This window comes from Diadema antillarum, unplaced genomic scaffold (assembly GCF_040938485.1).
Source record: "Diadema antillarum isolate AM-2024a unplaced genomic scaffold, OU_Dant_1.0 seq00000177_RagTag, whole genome shotgun sequence".
NCBI classification, from domain to species: domain Eukaryota; kingdom Metazoa; phylum Echinodermata; class Echinoidea; order Diadematoida; family Diadematidae; genus Diadema; species Diadema antillarum.
Window position 1 is genome coordinate 1,396,044 of NW_027271244.1, and position 19,785 is coordinate 1,415,828.

Genomic DNA, 19,785 nt, shown 5'->3' on the forward strand with positions numbered 1-19,785 from the left:
AGGTAAAATACTTTCCAGGACAGGGAATACATCCTAGTAAGATTTCTGTGCCCTCAATAAGAACATAATGTGCTACATCCCTCCAGTCAATATCTATGCCAAAGTAAGAAACACATAAAAGTGATATTGACCAGCTTAGGAGAGGTAACTATGTAGTACTGATGCACGTTGTCACACATAATACTGTTCTTGATCAGATCAGCTGGACTAGTCACCACACAAGTTCCAGTCATGACGCTGGTCACGAATTGCCGCAAGTCAAGAGCAAGTACCTGCTGCTGGGTAGTACAATGAAGGTGTACGGCCTGTCGTCCGCAGTGCTGCCACCCGTGCAGAGGTTCTCCTTTAAGTGGGTGGAGACGGGCGAGTCTGCAAAGCCATGGACGGTCATGGCACCCCAGGGAAGTCCTTCGCTTCCATCAGACACTACTCTCCTGTGGGTGAAATGAGCACCAGTCTGCAATGAGCTCTGGAACCACAGACTTTACAAAACATGGAATAATCTTTCAATAAGAGCAGTTTACACAGCCAAGCAGAAAGTGGTAATCTACAAGTGCTGCATGAATTGCTTATTTTCTAATATGGTTATGAAGAATACACATTCACCTGTACATTCTGATATGCACCTGGTCCATGCATGAACATCTATAACATAGTTCTCATGAAGACCGATCCAGTTTTTAAACACCTCAGTTAAAAGCCAATTTCAAAAGAAGGTCTGCCATGACCTATACCTGCACATGCTCAGCTTGTAATTGTGAACTGTCATATTGACAAGTTAGGGTCAAATAGAAGTTATGCAAGACAACTCCTGAGAATATTGCAATGCCTTGCTTTTCACTTAATATCTTTATCAAAGGTGACGTAAGGCAATAGTCTGATGTGCAAGGTTTTGACAAAATAACAAATCACAAAAATTTGAAACCAGCCTGCACAATACAATTGTACATGTATCAAAACAGTAATACATCCATGTCGGCAGGTTTGGGTGCACACACTGTCTGTGCAATATATCTTTGCAAGTATAATGTTTTGGAAATTGGGTCTTCATGTTGAACGATTCTGCGAGTGGCTGACTTTGTGACCAAGATCTACATTGATGGAATGAGAAAGAAGTATTATCACTTTTTCTGAGAAAAAAATAGTAATTTCCCACCATGGATATCCAGACACAACACATTTGTGTTACATAAGGCAATATTTTTGCAGTGAGTTAGTAATTTTTCACAAATGAAAACACCATGAATTATACTGCGTATACAGTATCTATTGGCAGAGGTTTTGCTGTTTTTACTGGTGTACTAAGAAATTTATAGTCATGCTGTTCAAGTTCAGAAGCAGTCGCAAATGCATGAATACACACACACATGCAGTGCACATGTAAAGAGTGAATATACTTAAATGTGGTGTGTGCCATTACCTCAATGGGGACAGTTTGCAGTGATTCAATATCAAATTTGCAAATCTTGTCCTGAGCTCTTAATGTAGTTTGTAACCATATTGGTCGATTGTGCCTCCCCATCCCCCTCCTACATCCCCCCTTTATGTTTGTTTACCTCAAGGCAGAAAGAATCTGTGACACCGTGGTTGCTGGGATGAAACCTTTCCACTTTTCATGGAACACCTCTCCGGATTCCTCATGTGGGGAGGGACATTCGTAGGTTGACAGGTAATCATCCCCACCACTCCTAGATGAGCACATATGAGAAATGAAAACCAGATCATTAATGAAACAGACTTCTGTTTTTGTTACGTCATTAAATGGATTATATATACCAGGTTCACCAGTCATTGTCTTTAACAATGTCTCCAAGACCTCATTTATAAGGGCATTTAGATCACTCCAGATATATCAGGCTTGGAGCGCTCTCAAGTTATACCTCTTTTGAGACTAGGTTCAGGGGGCTCCGAAAGTGCTCTAGACTCTGCCTAAATGATCATCAATGTTTTAAGCACTCCGGAAGTGGAATGTAGTGTGCACTATGCATACAGTCTGTATGGTAGAAGTTCCAGGGCACTTGAATTTCACCATGGCTGTGTTTATCAACTTCCCCTGTTTAAACGACTTTCAAAAGCCCTTTCGATAGCCCTTTCAAAAGCCCTGTCCACTCCCCTGTACTATTAATGTGCCGCTTGTTTTCATCGGCTGCGTTTATCAACTTTCCCCTGTTTAAACGGCTTTCGATAGCCCTTTCGATAGCCCTTTCGAAAGCCCTTTCCATAGCCCTTTCGAGAGCCCTAAAGCCCTGACTGCCTGTACTATTAATGTGCCGCTTGTTTTCTAAGAAGGGACGGCGAAAAGCAATTACCATCATAGAGACATAATTATCTTCCTTTGAGAGTGACGAGTCATGATACAATGCCACATGAATCAATTGTCTGGCATATCTGTGAGGCAGCTCCAGTTTAGCACATACTTCAAATATTTCTGAGTGGCGGCATGAGACATGGGATCAAAGGGAATGAGACTGTTGTTACTCTATTTCTCAAACCTTGTTAGTGAAAGAAACACCTCCTTGTTCCAAGCATATGCGTGCATTACACACAGCTGTATACACCTGTGTACACGTACTCGTGTGCACTTTACGTGGCGCGCGTCTTTTCAGAAACTGGAAACGCATGGTTGCGTAACCGCAGTAGGGCAACCTAAAGGGCTTTCAAAATAGCTTTGCGTTTATCAACTTCGAAAGGCTTTTACAAACAGGTTTCTGATAACCTGTTTAGGAAACCTGTTTGGATCGTCACAAATTTTGGGCTTTCGAAAAGGCTTTCCTAAAGGGCTTTCAAAACTGCTTTGCGTTTATCAACTCGTGAAAATTCCTGGAAAGCTGTTTGGATAACCTGTTTCTGCCGAGAAAGGAGAGTTGATAAACGCACCCTTTTGTAAAAGGCTTTCCTAAAGGGCTTTCAAAACAGCTCTGCATTTGTCAACTCGTAAAAATTCCTTGAAAGCTGTTTGGATAACCTGTTTCTGCCGAGAAAAGGAGTTGATAAACGCAGCCCATGACAGTTATGCCCCTCAAAGCCACTTCGTGCATGGTCTCAGTGAGCGTGATTCTCTGCATGAACAGACTCAGAGGGGTGTAAGCCAAAGCGCTTTAGGAGAATTCCCTTGGACCAACTTTGTATATGACTGGGGTACAAGACATTGGAAACTCTGGCAAGTTCTGGGTCATCATTTTCACCTATGTATGCATCGGACTTGTACTGTCACTGCCTGGTAATTTGTATTATATTTTAACTCCTACGGCGACCAGGGATGACATCTCATAGCACTTTGTATCCAGTGGAAAAGGCGCTCTAAAAATATCAACTATTATATTATTCATTATTATTATTATTATCACATCATCATTTCAGAGGCTCCAACTCTCCCGCTTTCGACGGGAGATCTCCTGCCGAAAGCCCACTTTTGCAAAATCTCCCGTTCTTCCACTTGAGATTTAATTTCTCCCGTCCTGGATCTGTGTCTCCCGTTTGAAATGATTTCTTACTCTTTGTCTTCGTATGTTGAAAAATAAGCCTTAGATAGCACGAGGGAGTATCAAGAACCCTGATTATTAGAGCTTCCAGGGCCCAATTCCAAGCGGGCCCTGGACCCCGGCCGCAAGGACCTTTGCGCTCCTGATATGCGCTTCGAGCACATCAAGATGGAGTTTCCCGTTTGCGAGGGGTTTCAGGCGGGAGAATCTCCAGATCAGAAGGTGCTTAGGGTTGGAGTCTCTGTCATTTTGGTGTACAGGTCTCATAATCTCAGGTGCACACTTCCTTCTCACGGTAATGATTTCACTCTTCATTGTTTTCATATCATATTTACTGTAATAACACAATGTGTCTTATCTCAATGGAAGTCAATGGTGCTACACAAAAGGGTGTGTAAGGCAAAGAGCTTATAACAAGTGCGTGCTAGAGTGCAAAGTATGCATATGCCCTTTACTATTGTTTTGTGAGCGCACGGGGAGCACTGGAAGACGCCGAGGCAGTAGGCTCACCCCTCATGCTAACACGCTCGCAAATGAGCAACCGAGAGGCAGCTAAATCTAGAAATGCGTACTCGCGTAAAAGTTCAAAAGTTCAAATACGCGCTGTAAGAACGTTACTTCAGTACGCAAAGTCTGCCATTACTAAGTGGGTAATGGCAGCCCCCACTGAAATCTCAGACACCATTGCATAGTTCACCCTCTAGTGGTGGAGAGGAGAAAAATCTCTTTGGTGTAAGGTTATATTGAATCAGATCACACAACCACATGACTCTGGGAGATTGGCATGTCTCTTAATTGTAGAAAGCACCATTCCTTGGTTTGTTGTTTTACACCTTTCTTTGTGGGTGAGGCACATGCAATGATAGAATTAATTCGTTGAATTGTTTGGTGGTTTGTCTTGTCACTGCACTGACAGCTTCTCTTTGAAAAAGATTTCAAAGTATTGAAGCATGGTCATAACATAGCATCCCTAGTATTTTCTTGCAAGGTTTGTATGGTTTGCAAGGTTGCCTCTTATAAACCTTTGAAATTCAATGGAATTTTTTTTTCTCATTAATGGCATGCACAAACAGTACAAAACTTGTCTCATTTGAGCAGAAAATTCATTAGTTTGCTCCAGTAAAATCTGAAAATGCTCCCTATAACTTATTTCCTTGAAATATTTGAAGACAGAAATGCACAATTCACCTCCAACCACTAAGAAGACACTAATAATGAAAAATTTCATTCAGAAATGGTATCCAATGCTATGCCAGCCAAAGCATAAACCGGTATTGAACCCTTTAAAAGCCAAATTCATATCAACATACATGGAGAGGGCAGCCACTTTCCTATTGTATACTAGCATACACCTAGTGTCACATAAGTGTATGATCATATTTGCTACAGAGTTGTTTCACAGCTTTTTGCACTGTCAAGATTACTCTGCATGGAGAGAGGCACCAACTACATGTACTGAAGGTAGGCAGATTTCTCACTTCCTTGGGCACCTTTTCAAAGGAGGGAAGCCTAACTGCGACGGTGATTTGTATTTTGTTAAGACTGGTCACAGGCACAAACCGTTTTTAGAAATAGCATAATATGTTGAATTTGATTTCTGCAGCTTGGGAGTGATGTCCATAGAAAAGTACCAAACAGTCTAGTATGATTTTGTTCCATCTCCTAAATAATATCTTTTGGTATTTGGCTCACTTCGCTCTGGCAGTTAATTTGCCATGTTTTGACAACCCAAAAAAGACAATCAAAAAAAAAATAATAATAATGCCTCCGGCCACTTCGTTGGCGGAGGCATAAATAAAACAAAAAAACAAACCAACAACAACTTACAGGTTGCACTGGCAGGCCACCATGCCCAGCCATTCCTGGAAATCTGTGACCCCAGCTGCACTTTCTGCATGTGTGCCACGCCCACTCTCCTCGCCAACTGGTAGACTCCACCCACTGACTGTAGGAACAGGGATGTCCTGGCATGTGTGTGTGCTGTGACTGAGATGATGATGGTGACAGGTGAAGGATTTGAGATGAAGGAGGAGCAATGGCTCTATGCTCCTTTCACCTTCGGGTAAAAAAAGGAGAAAATTGCATTAAAAAAAAAATTTAATTGTATTTTTCCAGTATTGCAGGCAAAGTAGTGGCAGTCACCTTAAAGCCAAAAAAATAGTTCTCAGAAGGGCTCAAAAATTTATCTTCCACTATTTGGAATTTGCTTAGGAAAAAAAAACATCCAAAAGGGTCTACCAAGAGACCTGTCTGGCTGATGGAATTTGACAGGATAATGAGTTGTTTTGGAGTATTTTGAGATCAAACGTGTAAAATAATTTCAATCATTGGTATATGCATACGACTTTTAGTCCTGTAGTGCTCTCCTTATTCAGTAGTGGGTAGATAGCACATTACGTGAAGATCGACTGGACCCTCGCATCATGTTTTCCAACAAGCTGCCTCTAGCGCAGAAGATTGATGAATACTACTGTGGCCCGATTTGTTGATTATTAATAATCGATACCACAAAATTAAGTAGCAACCATGATTGGATATGCTCCGAGATTGTAGCACTTTCACTTTCGTTGTTTCTAAACTGAAATTGTGCTCTTATGGCATTCTTTCACACATTTTCTATGCATAAGTGTACATTTTAGAGCAAAAATTGACAGTTCTGCCAGTATATGAAAAGTAAATTTTCACTTTTGATTTTTACTTGCTTTGTACAGTTTTAATTATCAGTGGGCGTGTAATCAAATTTCCCTAATTGTTCTCTTTTACAGTCCTATATCAAGATCCATGCCATCCCTTTTACGACATAAATATCATTTTCTCTTCTTTTTTTTTTGAACTGACTCTCATGACTTTTTGTCATCAATACAATATATTCTTATCTCCTGGATGTCCACGTATACTCCCAATATCACTAGGCATTTCTATGACATCAGTTTTAAGCCTTTATCTTCAATCCATTGAGGACGAGTCCAGAGTATACTTGGGCAAGTGTCTAAGGGAAATGCATGTAGTATTAGCAAAATCAGCCTGTCCTCAATGGGTTAAAGGGTCCATGGTTTTCATTTCATATTCCCCCTACATGCATTGGTTCTTTAAAGGTCAAAAAGTCTCACAAAACCACATATTTCACAACATTAAATTTTAGCAATCAAATCCAAGGAGGTCCTTGTCAGGTTGAATCCAAGTATTACAGAGAAACGAAAGTACTTACAGGTAAGAAGGAATGTAAACTTCAGCTCTGGATGGCTGGCTAGTCTGGTTTGTACTCTATCATAGAATCCTCCACCAGGTTTGAAGTCTTCTCTCTTCAAATTGATCTCTACAACTGACAGAGACAATACAAACAAACATAAATGACACGATTGGCGAAGCGGTTCATTGCCACTACAGGCATACCACCACTAGTAATTGGTTATGCAGAATAATGTGATTTGGGTCCCATTCTGTTCTTCTCTTAAGTACTACACTGTATCAAGTATCTTATCAGACTAGTTTGCATGAAGTATATTGGCATAATGCAGGGCTGCACACTAACCATTTTTTTCTACTGGTCTGACCTGTCTGTCGGACCAGTAGTTACCCAGTTTTCTGTTTTACTGGTCCATTCCTGAAAAAGTTAATGGTCCGACAGTGATTTTTACTGGTCAGGGACCATTGGCCCAGTGCCAGTGTGCAGTATAGAGGTACCATGCACAGAAATTATGCAATCTCAAAGAAGAAATCCTCTGTTTTGCAGAGCCATATTGTCCACAAGGAGTCACACCAGCTTGCAAAATCACACTTCAGAAAAATTATTCTCCTTTTTTGATATATTTCATACCTTCTTTGCCTGGGCTTACAGTCAAATTGAAAACTCACATAGTTAGTTACCACTGGAGACAATATTCCCAAAATTTAGTTTTAAGACACTTCTAGGAAGCAAATCTACATTTCATTCATCAGCAAGTTCTCATTCACAAGATGTTAATAAGACACGAAAAGAAGAAACAGAAAATGACACTAAAACCCTACACAGCAAACATGCCCTTCTCTGCCCTCTATCGAAGGCACACACTTACTGTGCTTGCCTGTCTTGTGTGTTCTGTTGAACTGTGAAGGTCTACCATCGAGACCAAGCTCCTGGAAACTCTCCTTAGTGAGGGATAGCACCAAGGTACCTGGAAAAAAATGGAAACCATTTGATGAAATTGGTAGTGTTAAAGTCTGGGGAAAGATTGGGTGGTAATATTTAAGCACAGCATTGAACAGGCAGTCAGTAATTTCCATTTTTTCCATAGAACAATTCGAACTAGGCAAAATCAGCACAGTCACTCAGCCAAAAACTGTGATAATAACAAAAATATTTTGATGCATCTTAAAAAACATCTACAGTACATGTGTAATGAAATTCAAGCAAATGCACACTCCACAAACATGATGCATACCAATGCTATATGTGCAGGCACTACACAGCATTGCTGGTATCTGTGTCAATTCAAAGAGAACACATTCTAATCTTGTTGCCTGGCTTAGGGATTAGAGGTTGTCACTCTCACTGCAAACTGACCTGGGCCCCGTTGCAAGAAAGTTGCAATCAATTGCAAATAATTGCTAATTTTGAAACAACCATTCTGATTGGCTCAGGGTCTGTCCTATTAAGAAGACATGCATGCAACAATGATTTTGATTGGCCAGTGACAATCAGTTGCAAGTTGCATTTAAACGCAAAGTTTCTAGCAACGGGGCCCTGGTGTTCTCTGGGACATACACACTTTCCTCACTGCAGCCAAAACAGCTGACAAAAGTGACTATGTGGTACATGGATCAAATGTTATAACATGTATTTCTTATTTTTAACAAATTAAATCACACCATTCATTCTCATACATCATGTGGGTAGGTCTGTGTAGTGGGTTGTGGGAAGTTTTAGGTATAAAACTTACATTCATGTATCCTCAAATACATGGATAAGGTAAACAATAGTACAAACAAAACCTCTGTGTGCTGTTCACACACAATTTATACTTACACAGATGTGGGCGTTATAATCAATCATACTATAATCATCCATAATCAACAATCATACAATGATATATCATGCATCTTCCTTTTTAACAAACAATCATATTTAGCTAATCTAATTAGATGGATTGTTTCAGTTTCAATAACAATTTTCACATTTGAAAGCCTTCTTTGCCCCAATGTTATACAATGTTGTCTATTACATGACTGTGGAAGATAAAGAAAATCTGGCCAATCATTTTCTCTATTGGTTTCCTGGAGTATGCTTGGATTTTAGTGGCTAGTGCTTCAAAACTCACACAGACACCAACAACAACATAAAACCCCCTTTAATTGACCTTTCTATTGAATAGTTCATACTGAAGTGTTATCAATCTCAACATAAACTGTACTTTGTTTTATCACTTGATGAGTAAAAAATTGAGATCAAGAGCTGACAGAAATTGGATTATAAGACATGTATACATTTTTTTTTTTCCCATTGAAAAGTGTAAGAGAACAAAAAAAAAAAGTCTTATTAAGCACATGTATCACACTACTTGTTCATCCACTTTACACTTGTGTTTGCTTCAAAATATAATTTCCTCTGTTGGTCTTCATATACTGTTATTGCACCACAACAAAAATATGATTTCACCTAATCAATTAACTTATTTAGTCTTCCTTCATGTTGAGCCCTTGCCAGAGTATGCAAAGAACGCATTCCAGTGTAGACTTTGACTGACAGAAGAGTGACTAACAGCTCCTACTGTGTCCAGTTATATATCTATCAACACTGTACGGTTTGTTTTGTGGTGTTTTCATTTTCGTGAAATTTGCGAAAAGACTGATCATACGATTGCATATTGTGAAATTGACAACTTGCAATAATTAATGGGTTATTGGATTACATATCGTCTCCAAGGTTAAATTCACTAATTTTTCTACTAGTTGAAAGGAATAATACTAACATGGTTTATTTTTCCTATTGACCAGTGAGTTGTGAAATTGGGAAAGTTAAGAAATACTATACTTGCGACAAATATGCCGTATACAGTCCTAGGCAGCAAGCTCATATACCTGAAGGTAGAAGTGCAACGACATCACCCGTGTCCAGCTGGTCATTGACTGACAGTGCAGAGATCCACCCTGAAGGAAAGTTTCACAATATCAAGTCACAAGTAAAGACGCTGTACCCAGTAACAGATCTATGGGGGGGGGGGGGGGAGATGAGGTTTAGGGATTTAAACCCCCCTGTTTGTTTGTTTTTTGCTTATTATGACTTATTGTCATTGGGTCATGATCATTGGGTCATTGGGTCAGGTTCCCTCCTCAAGAGTTCCTTGGCCTTGGGTCTATGATATCACTTTAATTTCTTAAGAGCATTAAAGATATAAGAAGGTAAATAAATCAGTAAAAAAAAAAAAAACAACCCACAAATGAAGCTTTCTAACCTGCATAAAGTATGTAACTTACTACCAGGTAATGAACATGATAATTATAACAAATTATGACATAAATATCCAGAACAAAGCACAATGAAATAAGTATTGTGCTTACCACCATGAATAATGTCTTTGAGGAAGGCTGGCTTGATAAAGGTTGTTAGGGGTACTTCTTCAACACGCACAAATGAGTCTCCAGCAACCTTGACAGCTTCATGAAATTTGCTGCATTCATTCCCTGGAATCGTCACGGTAACCTGGTTGAAATGGACACATATGACTAGTGTACATTCAGGTGCAAAATCCTCTCCATGTCCAAGTAGACATAGATGAACAGAATTAAAATCAAATAAACAAACTTACACATGCAAGCTTCATTATGTCAATCAGACTAAGATTACAACCAATACAAGATATCTATGGAATTCTTAAGCTGTAAAACATGTTTTTGCAACACAATACTTGTCACAACTACTTATGTACATGTGACATAAGCTGCAGTGATGATATCTTCACTAAGAACTCTTCAGTTGGTTAGTCTTCTGTTTCCAATGTCATGTCTAAAGAAGTACTGTAATGAATCAAGTAAAGATTTTGATGTAAGTTGATCAACAACTTGTGAGGCAGAAACATCACAACAAACAACTGATTTTGTTTATAACTCTCAACTTTTTCAACAGAACATGTTGTTAAACTTCAAGATCCCAAAACTTTCTTATGCTATATCTCATTTTGACAAAACTTCCGTTTGAAATTATTGCTACCAAAGTGTTCATACTAGTACTAACTAGTTCTAGTAGTAGTTTACGAGAATGATATAGATTTCTAGTGTCTATTTAAAAAGATTCAACATGAACATACATACATGGCAATGCACTGCTATTTTAAATAGATTCCATTAGTATGTGTATTCAATAACTATACACAGCCCTGTCGCTGTACACAAGTGGGTGCTTCGCACGGCGTCTGGTTGGGCTTATTATTCAAGTGCAATATTTCCAATAACTATTCAAAACATATATATTAAGAATCCTTTCAGATAAAGGACTTTTTTTTTTCTTTGTTCTGTTATAATTTACTAACTTACCAGTCTGACAGTGGCTCTTCATTGTTATTTGCAAGTGGGGTGGGGGAATTAAATCCAGAGCATGAAAACTGTGCACATCACATGATCAGATGACTCGCCATTGATATTGATAAAATGATAATGTCATGATCATAGACATGGCCTGGCTACAATTGTTATTCCGAGAATAAAATAAATGTAAGGTTGAATTTGTTTTGAACCTTCATTAAGGTTTGATAATCCAGGAATGAAATAAGGCTTCTTAATCCTAATATGAACTTCGATGAAGTGACATGACATGATATTTTATAGGCCCTATAATTTCTACATCACATGTGATCAGGTGATGTATGACAGTGCCAGTGGCGGATCCAGAGGGGGCGCAACCGGCGCACGCCCCCCTTTAATTCTTCGTTAAAAACAAAGAAAATAGAAATAAAAAATGAAATGAAACCCGGAAGTGGCACCAGAAATATTAGTCACGCCCCCCCCCCCCCCTTTACAGATTTCCTGGATCCGCCCCTGTGCTGTATGAAAATGATCAACATCAAACATTAAACCTTGATCCGACTAACGTACGGTGTTACTCGTAATCATTCGGTCCCACTTACCGCATATTCAAAATGACGACAACTGATGAAAATTTCATGACTAGAAGGTTTCGATGAACAAAACGACGAACCCTGGATACTGACTGAACTCATCTTTGGTGCTTGCTCGGATCAGTAACAACTAGAAACTGTGCTTGTTTTGTCATATTTGTGGAGCATGAGTCAGAAACATTTGCTGTGTACAGCCACATATGGCAGCGTGAGCTTAAATCCTGCTGATCAAAATAAGTAAACATGTGCGTACAACCGGTGTACACTTGTACAATGTATACGAAAAATGTATATTCATAGTGACGACATCGGTTGACCTGATTCCGAAGCGTAGGAACTATGTGAGATGCAAGCGACCTACGAAATAATAATGAGCCAACTGGAAAGGAATGGTAAGTGAGCTTCTGCATGCCGTATATATCATTGATGATATGAAGATCTTCTTGTCACTATTTTCACACAATGCCGACAATTCACTTCATTGATTTCGCATCTTAGGCAGTAGGTCAACAATGTGCCGTTTATTGCTGAGGGAGTATCTACTCAGTAAATTTAATCAATCACCGAGTCGCTATGTCCTCAACTCACTCATGAACACGGGTATGGGACTGTACAAGAGGACTTGTCTGTGGTAACTTGATTGCTATGTAAATGTATACACTAACACTAACAGAGTAGTGTTTACAGGTTAGACCGCATCTGATGCGGGATGATGCGGTATCCTCATCATCCCTTACGCGTCCCATTCATCATCCCATACGCGTCCCATTCATCAATAAGCATTACCGCATTACCTGTAGGCTGTATTTGTCCTCCAGAACAACGCAACGTCGAGACAGACGCATAGATCCTAGAGTGCTAGACGTCATAAATTACTTTGTAAATTACTCATAGTCAATACAATAGAAGAAGCCTGGCTTCGTAAGGGGCTCCAGAAAGCCGTAAATTAATTTGATATTTGATTTGTTTTTTTTTAATTTTAGTATCTATTTTACAGTACGGTATTTTATGTAATCTTAACTCAAGCAATATCTGCAACCAGCCAGAACGAACGCTCCCACACTTTACAGTGCTCAAATGGAGTGCCTTGTATTAAAAGTTGTAATCACAGATAGGACTGTTCAGGAGTTCTGTACTTGTAGTAAATTTAATTGGTATCGTGTTTGGTTTTTGGTGTTAAATAAACTGAAACTGGAAAACAGAAAAACTGAACTGACCTCGGCATGGCGCTATCCAGCTCTAGAGTCTATGATAATTCCATCTAATGTTTCTACTTCATGACTTTTCAGTTTTGATTCATTGTGAGATGCTTGGAGTTCATGAAGGGCTGTATCTGAGTGGCATTTTTCGTTAATTTTTTAAATACAGAAGAAGGCAAACTTAAATTTTCCTTTAGAATCAGAACTTAGTCCACTTACTGAGAGAGAAAATGTGTTCACAAAAATAATTATAAAGAGACAAAGAAGGTAGGAAAAATAAAACAAGGGGGAAAGGAGTGCTGTATACACCATATAATTAGCGAGTCTAATTTTTGTGAATTGGGATTTTCTGACAATTTGATGTGTGGTCAAATTCACCATCATGGAATACAGTACTAGACAGAGATGCACTGCACATTCATATTGGGATCTGCTTCTTCTGCCTTCTGTAATCCCAAAGGTTATGGCTGATGAATTGTGCGCATGTGTGTGTGTGTGTGTGTGTGTGTGCACACACATGGTTAGCATTCATCCGTGATTGGCAGTGCCTTTATGTAGAATACCTGGGTACAGCCTGTACTTTTATTTTCAAGTCGTTTGCAACATCTTTTGATCAGTTGATCAAAACTTTAGTGTTTTTAAAAAGTCCAACAAGCCCAGCCAACATTTCAGGACTGAGTGATAAAATTGTATTTACCTGGAAAAATCTGCTACTGAAATGGTCATTATGACGGTTATGTCTTTCCTCTTTTTAGATATTATGGTGTAAACAGTAACCACTGGTGGAATATTCTGACTGTGTAATGGGGTCATTGACCAGTCGGTCTGCTTAAGATGGAGAGTGACAAAGCAGTGGACGTGATTGAGGTTCACTGTCCTACGGAAGCAGAGCTCCAGGCAGAACCACAGGTCAATGTGCCCTGTATCGTGGAAGGCTGTGGTAAGACGTTCACTACATCGGCAGCTCGCAGCATTCATCTCATACAGACACACAAGATTTACAAGGTATATAATTATGATTATGATAGTAATTTGTGATCAGATGTGTCCAAACTTCCCAACTCAGTCAAATGGTTCTAACACCTCTTGTAGATTTCCACCAGTAGCTTTGTGCATAAAAAAAAAAAATACAGTATAAGTTTGTACAAGTCTGTATACACATGTGTGATATCTTGAAGATGAAAGTGTCCCCCCCCAATAAAAAAACAACAACACACAAACAAACAACAAACAATCAAGAGCTGCAAGATTTAAAGAATGGACACTAATATAGATCAGCAGGCAATTTTTTTAAACCTTTTGTGAAATACAATGTAACTTGTAGGAATTGTTTTAGAAAGTTATTAGGTCAAATACCAATGGTTATAGAGCATTATATTGCATTCGATTAAAGTGACAAGTTGGGGGGCAAAGAGGTGGTAACACATCTTTCCATCCGGAGAATAGTGCACTCTGACACACAGTGATATATGAATGAAAACATCTTAAAATGTGTGTACAGTTCTGGTTGAGGTGAGGATTTAGCTTTCCACGTTTTGCAAGATATTCAGAAACCACTCTATGAGATGTCAAAGAGCATGCAATTCCATGGGGTATCAAAAGTTTATTTGATAAAAATAAGTTTTAAAATAGCTGAGATATCCAAAAACAAGGTGAAACAAAGAGATCATAATAAAGTTGTGGCCTGTCGCCTTTTATTATTATCCCTTTTTTGGATATCTCAGCCATTTGAAAACCAATTTTCATCAAATAAACATTGAACCCTTCTTAAAATTACATGCTCTTTCATGTTTTATAAGAGGTTTCTCATTATCTCACTTAGGAATGTGCAAAACATGAATCACCACCTCAACCAGTACTGTACTTTTTAAAAAAAAAATCTTGTTTGAAAGATAAAATGATTGAAAGAAGTATTTCTGCTTACAGAAAATGTTTTTTTCTTATTTTTGTGTGTGTGTGTGCATAAGCCCAGTCACAGGATTTCATTTGCCTTCAGTCTGCTGATATTGATAAAGAGAATGTTCCCTTCATGAATACTATTTCTGTCAGCAAAAAAAAAAAAACGATAACAGAAAAATGCCCAAGATTCTTTTATCTTGTACACTTAGCAGATTTACATGAATCTCAACACGTGGAATATGTACACATTATCTGGTTATCTGGTCTAATGGTCATTTGTTTTGTTTTGTTTTTTTCTTCAAGTAATCTCTACATGCATTTACATTTCCATTATCCAGAATGAGGATGAGTGGAAGCGGTTCAACAGGTCACATCAGAAGAATCTGAGGAAGGTGACGAAGCACTTCTACTGTCCTGTCAGGATGTGCAACAGAAGCATTGAGCAGGAGAAACCCTTCACCAGACTCAGCCTTCTCAAGCAGGTAGTGGCAGGTTTATGATCATTGAATCGAGAAAAATATGGAATTCAACATTTCTTGAAGTGGGCGCTCATTTTTGGTTGACATATTCAGTATTTGAAATTTCTTGTCCCTCATACTCTTTGTATATTGTACTTACAGAAAAACATGACAAATTTGTAATGTTGAAGTGAAAATATAGAGTGTGTCACTCACCTTTGCTGCTGCATCAAAAGAAAGTAGTTAGTTGCTAGGACCTACTACTCTGAAGGGACCATTGATTTTGTGTTCTTCCTGTTTAGGTTACTTTTGTCTGGAGATCCTCCAAGAAAGGCTATGCTATGTGTATGAGGGTTTATTAGTAGTCGCGTCTATGGGTGCGTTTATCAACTCTTTTTCTCAGCAGAAACAGGTTTTCCAAACAGCTTTCAAGGAATTTTTACGAGTTGATAAACGCAAAGTCGTTTTGAAAGCCTTTCAGAAAGCCTTTTCGAAAGCCGCAAATTTGTGGCTTTCCAAACAGGTTTCCTAAACAGGTTTTCAGAAACCTGTTTGTAAAAGCCTTTTGAAGTTGATAAACGCAAAGCTGTTTTGACACGGCTTTGTAGTATTGTACTGCAGTTACGAACAATGCACGCCTTATGTGACCTCTTCTCCTCGGGTCGAATTGCGCAATGCAGCTGTGCAGTGACAGGCCAGTTATCGTGTTCGCGAAGAGTTGATAAACGCAACTATTTTGGAAGCCGTTTCTAAAGAGCATTGGAAACGGCTTTTGAAAGCCATTTAAACAGGGGAAAGTTGATAACCGCAGCCTATGATGCACAAAGAGTAAATGAAGGTGTTGATGTGAATTCACCTGACATATTTTTCAAAATATTGTAGCATGGGAACAAAAATTGTCTTGTGAGTTATGGATTTCTCTACAGCACTTATTCCCAGCATAACTGTCACTATTCCTAGATGTGTAAAAAGTACCCTAACTTAATCAATTCCTCATTAAAGTGCTGAACTTTGTCCTCATGGTTGATATAAGATATTACATGTATTAGCTACATTGTAAATCTTATGCCTTTCTCAATAGACAGCTTGAGGATGTAATCTCTTGAAATGATGAAAGTTTGTACATTTTTGTTTCTTTTATCTTTATTTGTACTCATCTAGCACTACTATATTCTGCATGCTGAGAAAAAATACCAGTGCCAGAAGTGTGACAAGCGGTTCAGCACTCAACGGCAGCTGACCACCCACGAGGCAAACTGTGGCAAGTCCTTCTACTGCTCCTGCGGGGACAAACACAACACTATAACAGCCCTGTACATGCACGCCAAGAGGAAGCACCATCCTCTGCCAGAAGAGTTTGCATCAAAGAGGTATGTAATCACCAGGTCAGGTAGCCAGTATATTGCCAAACTTTTTTTGTACAAGATATTTAAATCTAATGTGGGATAGGGAGGTAGTCATTTCACATGGAGCATTCAGCATTATATTTACCAATTAAATGTGCAGTGTTCGACTACTCCGCAGTGAGTTTTCAAAGTCAGTATGTACTTTAAGACTATGAAGGATGCCATTGCTTTTTGTGACAAGGTAAAGTGAATTGTTGGCTGATTGTGTTGTACAATTCCTAATAAGATTTTCTTAACTGTAAGTTTGATTTGCACAATTCATTTCAGAAACTGTGTGCTTTTAGAAGCAATTTAAAAATAGTGATATGGATCTTAGTCAAATGACTGACTAAATGTAGTCACATGACCAGTCTTTCATTTTGCCTATTAACATACCCCGTGGGCATAAGTTTCATCTTGTACGAAGGACTGGTACTAAATAGCCAATACTAACAACCGCTTTTAATAGAGACTCAAAGACACAAGTGTTTATTCATTTGTGGCTTACCATAGTCACACTCAATAACATTCACAGTTGCATACATTATCAATGCGCTCTCAATCAGTCGCAAGCGCGTGCTCAATCGCTTATTTACTGTAAACAACTTCTAAGTTTTTGTTCAGTGCCTTTGGAACATTTCTTCAGACATCTTGGCTTTTGAGCATGCTTTGTTAGCATTTTTTTTTTTTGTAATTTCTTTGTATGTGTGTGTGTGTGTGTGTGTGTGTGTGTACCTGAAAATTTGATTGTAAGGTTAGAGTTGCTTTCATCCATGCTTACTGTCACAGGCTTTGCTCATGATTGCAGAACTCTTAACCCACCTGCTCCCTCTTTCTACTTCCTTTTGTCGCATTCTTTTTCCAGGCGAAAACGTGAGCCCCCAGTTGAACGGTATCTCTTAGTTGTACCAGTGCCATATGGGGATGCGAACGAGATCCGCAAATCTATGCTTGAGCCTGTTCCCCTCGTGCCCTACTCATCTACCTGCATCAAAGTCTCTGATGGAATACATGGCAAGAGAAGTCCAAAGCAAGCTGGCAAGGTCATCCCAGCCACCATTACCATCCCCAACTTCGGATCTCTGCAGGATGTGAGAAGTGCTGCTGGAACTTCCAAGAGTGGCCCAACCCTGGCAACGACCTCCACGCAGACGGACGAGTCTGGTGCCAGCAGGTCGCCGAAGCAGACCACGAGTAGCAGCTATGCCCAGACTGCCCACAGCTGCTTTCCCAGCCACATACCCCTAGCAAATGCACCGCATACGGCAAAGAGACACAAAAAGACACTGGCAATTCAGACAAACTGCGAATGGCCCATTGCGAGCCAGGTAGCCACCAGTGAAACCCAGACTCTGGATGGGGAGGGGATTGCTGCTCAGACCCAGACAAATCTGGATTCAAGGAACTCAGCAGATCCCACTGCACCCCCCAGTGGGGAAGGCAACCTGCTTCCCGGGCGTGCAAGCTTTGTGCCATTAGGTTCCCCGCTGACCTTGCCTGCCTCTCCTGTCACAGAAACAAGATTGAACTTGAGCACTTTTGGCCTCAACGCTCCCTCTACTCAAAGACCAATACCATCTCATGTCCTCAGACAGAACTCTCAGTTTGATAGTAGTGGTACTCAGACTCCATGGAGTGTCATAGCAGTGAGTACCACCCAGACTGATTCCACAGTTAGTCCTGTCATCAACACAAGGTCCACTCTCCTCCCCCCTAACGAGGTCTTGACTCAAACAGATCTCAGCTTCCAGAACCTCCTCGAGTACAACACTTCAGAGACACAGACTTTCTCCAATGTTTCTGATGCCATGACAGATACCAGCGAGAGTCAGGCATCACAGGTGAGCCAGCATGCAGCCACAGAGACTGGCATAGAGTCTATGGAAATGGGCATCCAGAGCACCAGCCTGGTAACGGCGGAGGCCGATGTGGGGCCGTCTGGCCTGGACCTACTCTTTCTGGCCAGTACTGAGCACCGTGCAAACTCCACATTGGATTTGCCCAGGATGGATGACTTGTCATGCTGTCAGCAGACCCAGACTGGCCTGAGTGCAGACACAGGCCACCAGGAGACTCAGACGGCCTGGGACTGGAGTCTGGATGAATTTTCCTTTCTGGACCAGCACACACAGACAGCGCAGAGCACAAGTAGCAGCAGCGGCAGTGACACCCCGATGTCGGACAACAGCCAGTTCTGCCAGACTGGGCTCGACCTGTACTCCCAGTTCAGCTTCTCCAACACTGAGACGCAGACAGTTTCTGTCTTTGATCTGGAAATGTTCGGCACCTCCATCTCAGTCCAGACGGAGCCCGGCTTATCGATGCTCCTCGAAGGCAGCGACAGCTTGATTGATGTGAGTACCCAAGCCCAGGGGTCCCCCACCCAGCAGGAGATGGTGTGTGCCGACGTCCAGACAGAAGCCATGGACTTCGATCGGCTCCGTTGTCGACATCTGAGTGGTCAGAGTCAACTGGCCTCCAGCCAGACTCAGACCTCATTGTGGGAGGACATTGAGTCCCTTATGAGATCCGATAACTTCACCCAGACCCAAGTCCCGTAAATTACACCATGTTGCAGAAGACATTTGTGTTTGTTTTTCAGTATATATCAAGTGACCAAATCCATTTGAAATAGATAATTTCTGATTTGAAATCTTGAAATGAATCTCCAAACCCCCCAACCAATATATCTAGGATGGTTCCATGACATTTGCTCCTGTGGCAATTGCTCCCATGAAATATCTGCATGCTAAGCCAAACATAAATTCAACCCACAAGCATCACCCTAACCCTAATCCCAATCCTCACATCAAAGTAAACCTAAAATCCTATCCTAACCCTAAGTCCTTCAGGAGAAAATAAGACCGGAGCGATTGTTTCAGGAGCAAATGTCGTGTCACCATCTAGGACATGATTGGTGAAAGTAGGACCATTGTCGAGAGCAGTACCATTGATGTTATGTTTGAAGTATGGTTTAACCACATGAAGGAAAACTACATCAAACGGATCTTGAGAAACTGTTCAGAAATAAACTTAGGGGGAAAAAAAAGTTTGAAGTCAAAGCCAAGCAGGCAAACACACAGTATTGCAGTACCCTGCTGAAGTCATTACTTTTTTTGATGTATGAATGAATACTGAGGGAGAGTTCAGATAATCGTTAGAATTATTATCAATGTCGTCAATGACCATAGGAGATGTAGGATATGAAACACCTTGAAAAGGAATGTGTGTTGGTGTGTTGGTGTGTGGGTATGTGTGTGTGTGTTTATGTG

General features: G+C 40.2%; 2 protein-coding genes across 2 annotated transcripts; one reads left to right on the forward strand and one right to left on the reverse strand.

Annotated features, from left to right (window-relative positions):
- Window positions 1-241: 241 nt before the first annotated feature.
- LOC139728382 (ribonuclease P protein subunit p40-like) lies at window positions 242-11,688 on the reverse strand. Its single transcript, XM_071639325.1, has 8 exons — window positions 11,582-11,688; window positions 10,020-10,161; window positions 9,540-9,608; window positions 7,538-7,636; window positions 6,691-6,804; window positions 5,310-5,538; window positions 1,557-1,688; window positions 242-434 (listed from the first exon to the last, which is right to left on the reverse strand). The coding sequence occupies exons 1-8, from the start codon at window positions 11,672-11,674 to the stop codon at window positions 242-244; spliced, it is 1,071 nt and encodes a 356-aa protein (XP_071495426.1). The 5' UTR covers window positions 11,675-11,688.
- A 228-nt stretch (window positions 11,689-11,916) lies between these two features.
- Window positions 11,917-19,537, forward strand: LOC139728384 (uncharacterized). The gene is made up of 5 exons (XM_071639326.1): window positions 11,917-11,964; window positions 13,527-13,776; window positions 15,009-15,152; window positions 16,290-16,498; window positions 17,379-19,537. Exons 2-5 carry the CDS (start codon window positions 13,606-13,608, stop codon window positions 19,072-19,074), a joined length of 2,220 nt encoding a protein of 739 aa, XP_071495427.1. The 5' UTR covers window positions 11,917-11,964; window positions 13,527-13,605; the 3' UTR covers window positions 19,075-19,537.
- The last annotated feature ends 248 nt before the right edge of the window (window positions 19,538-19,785 follow it).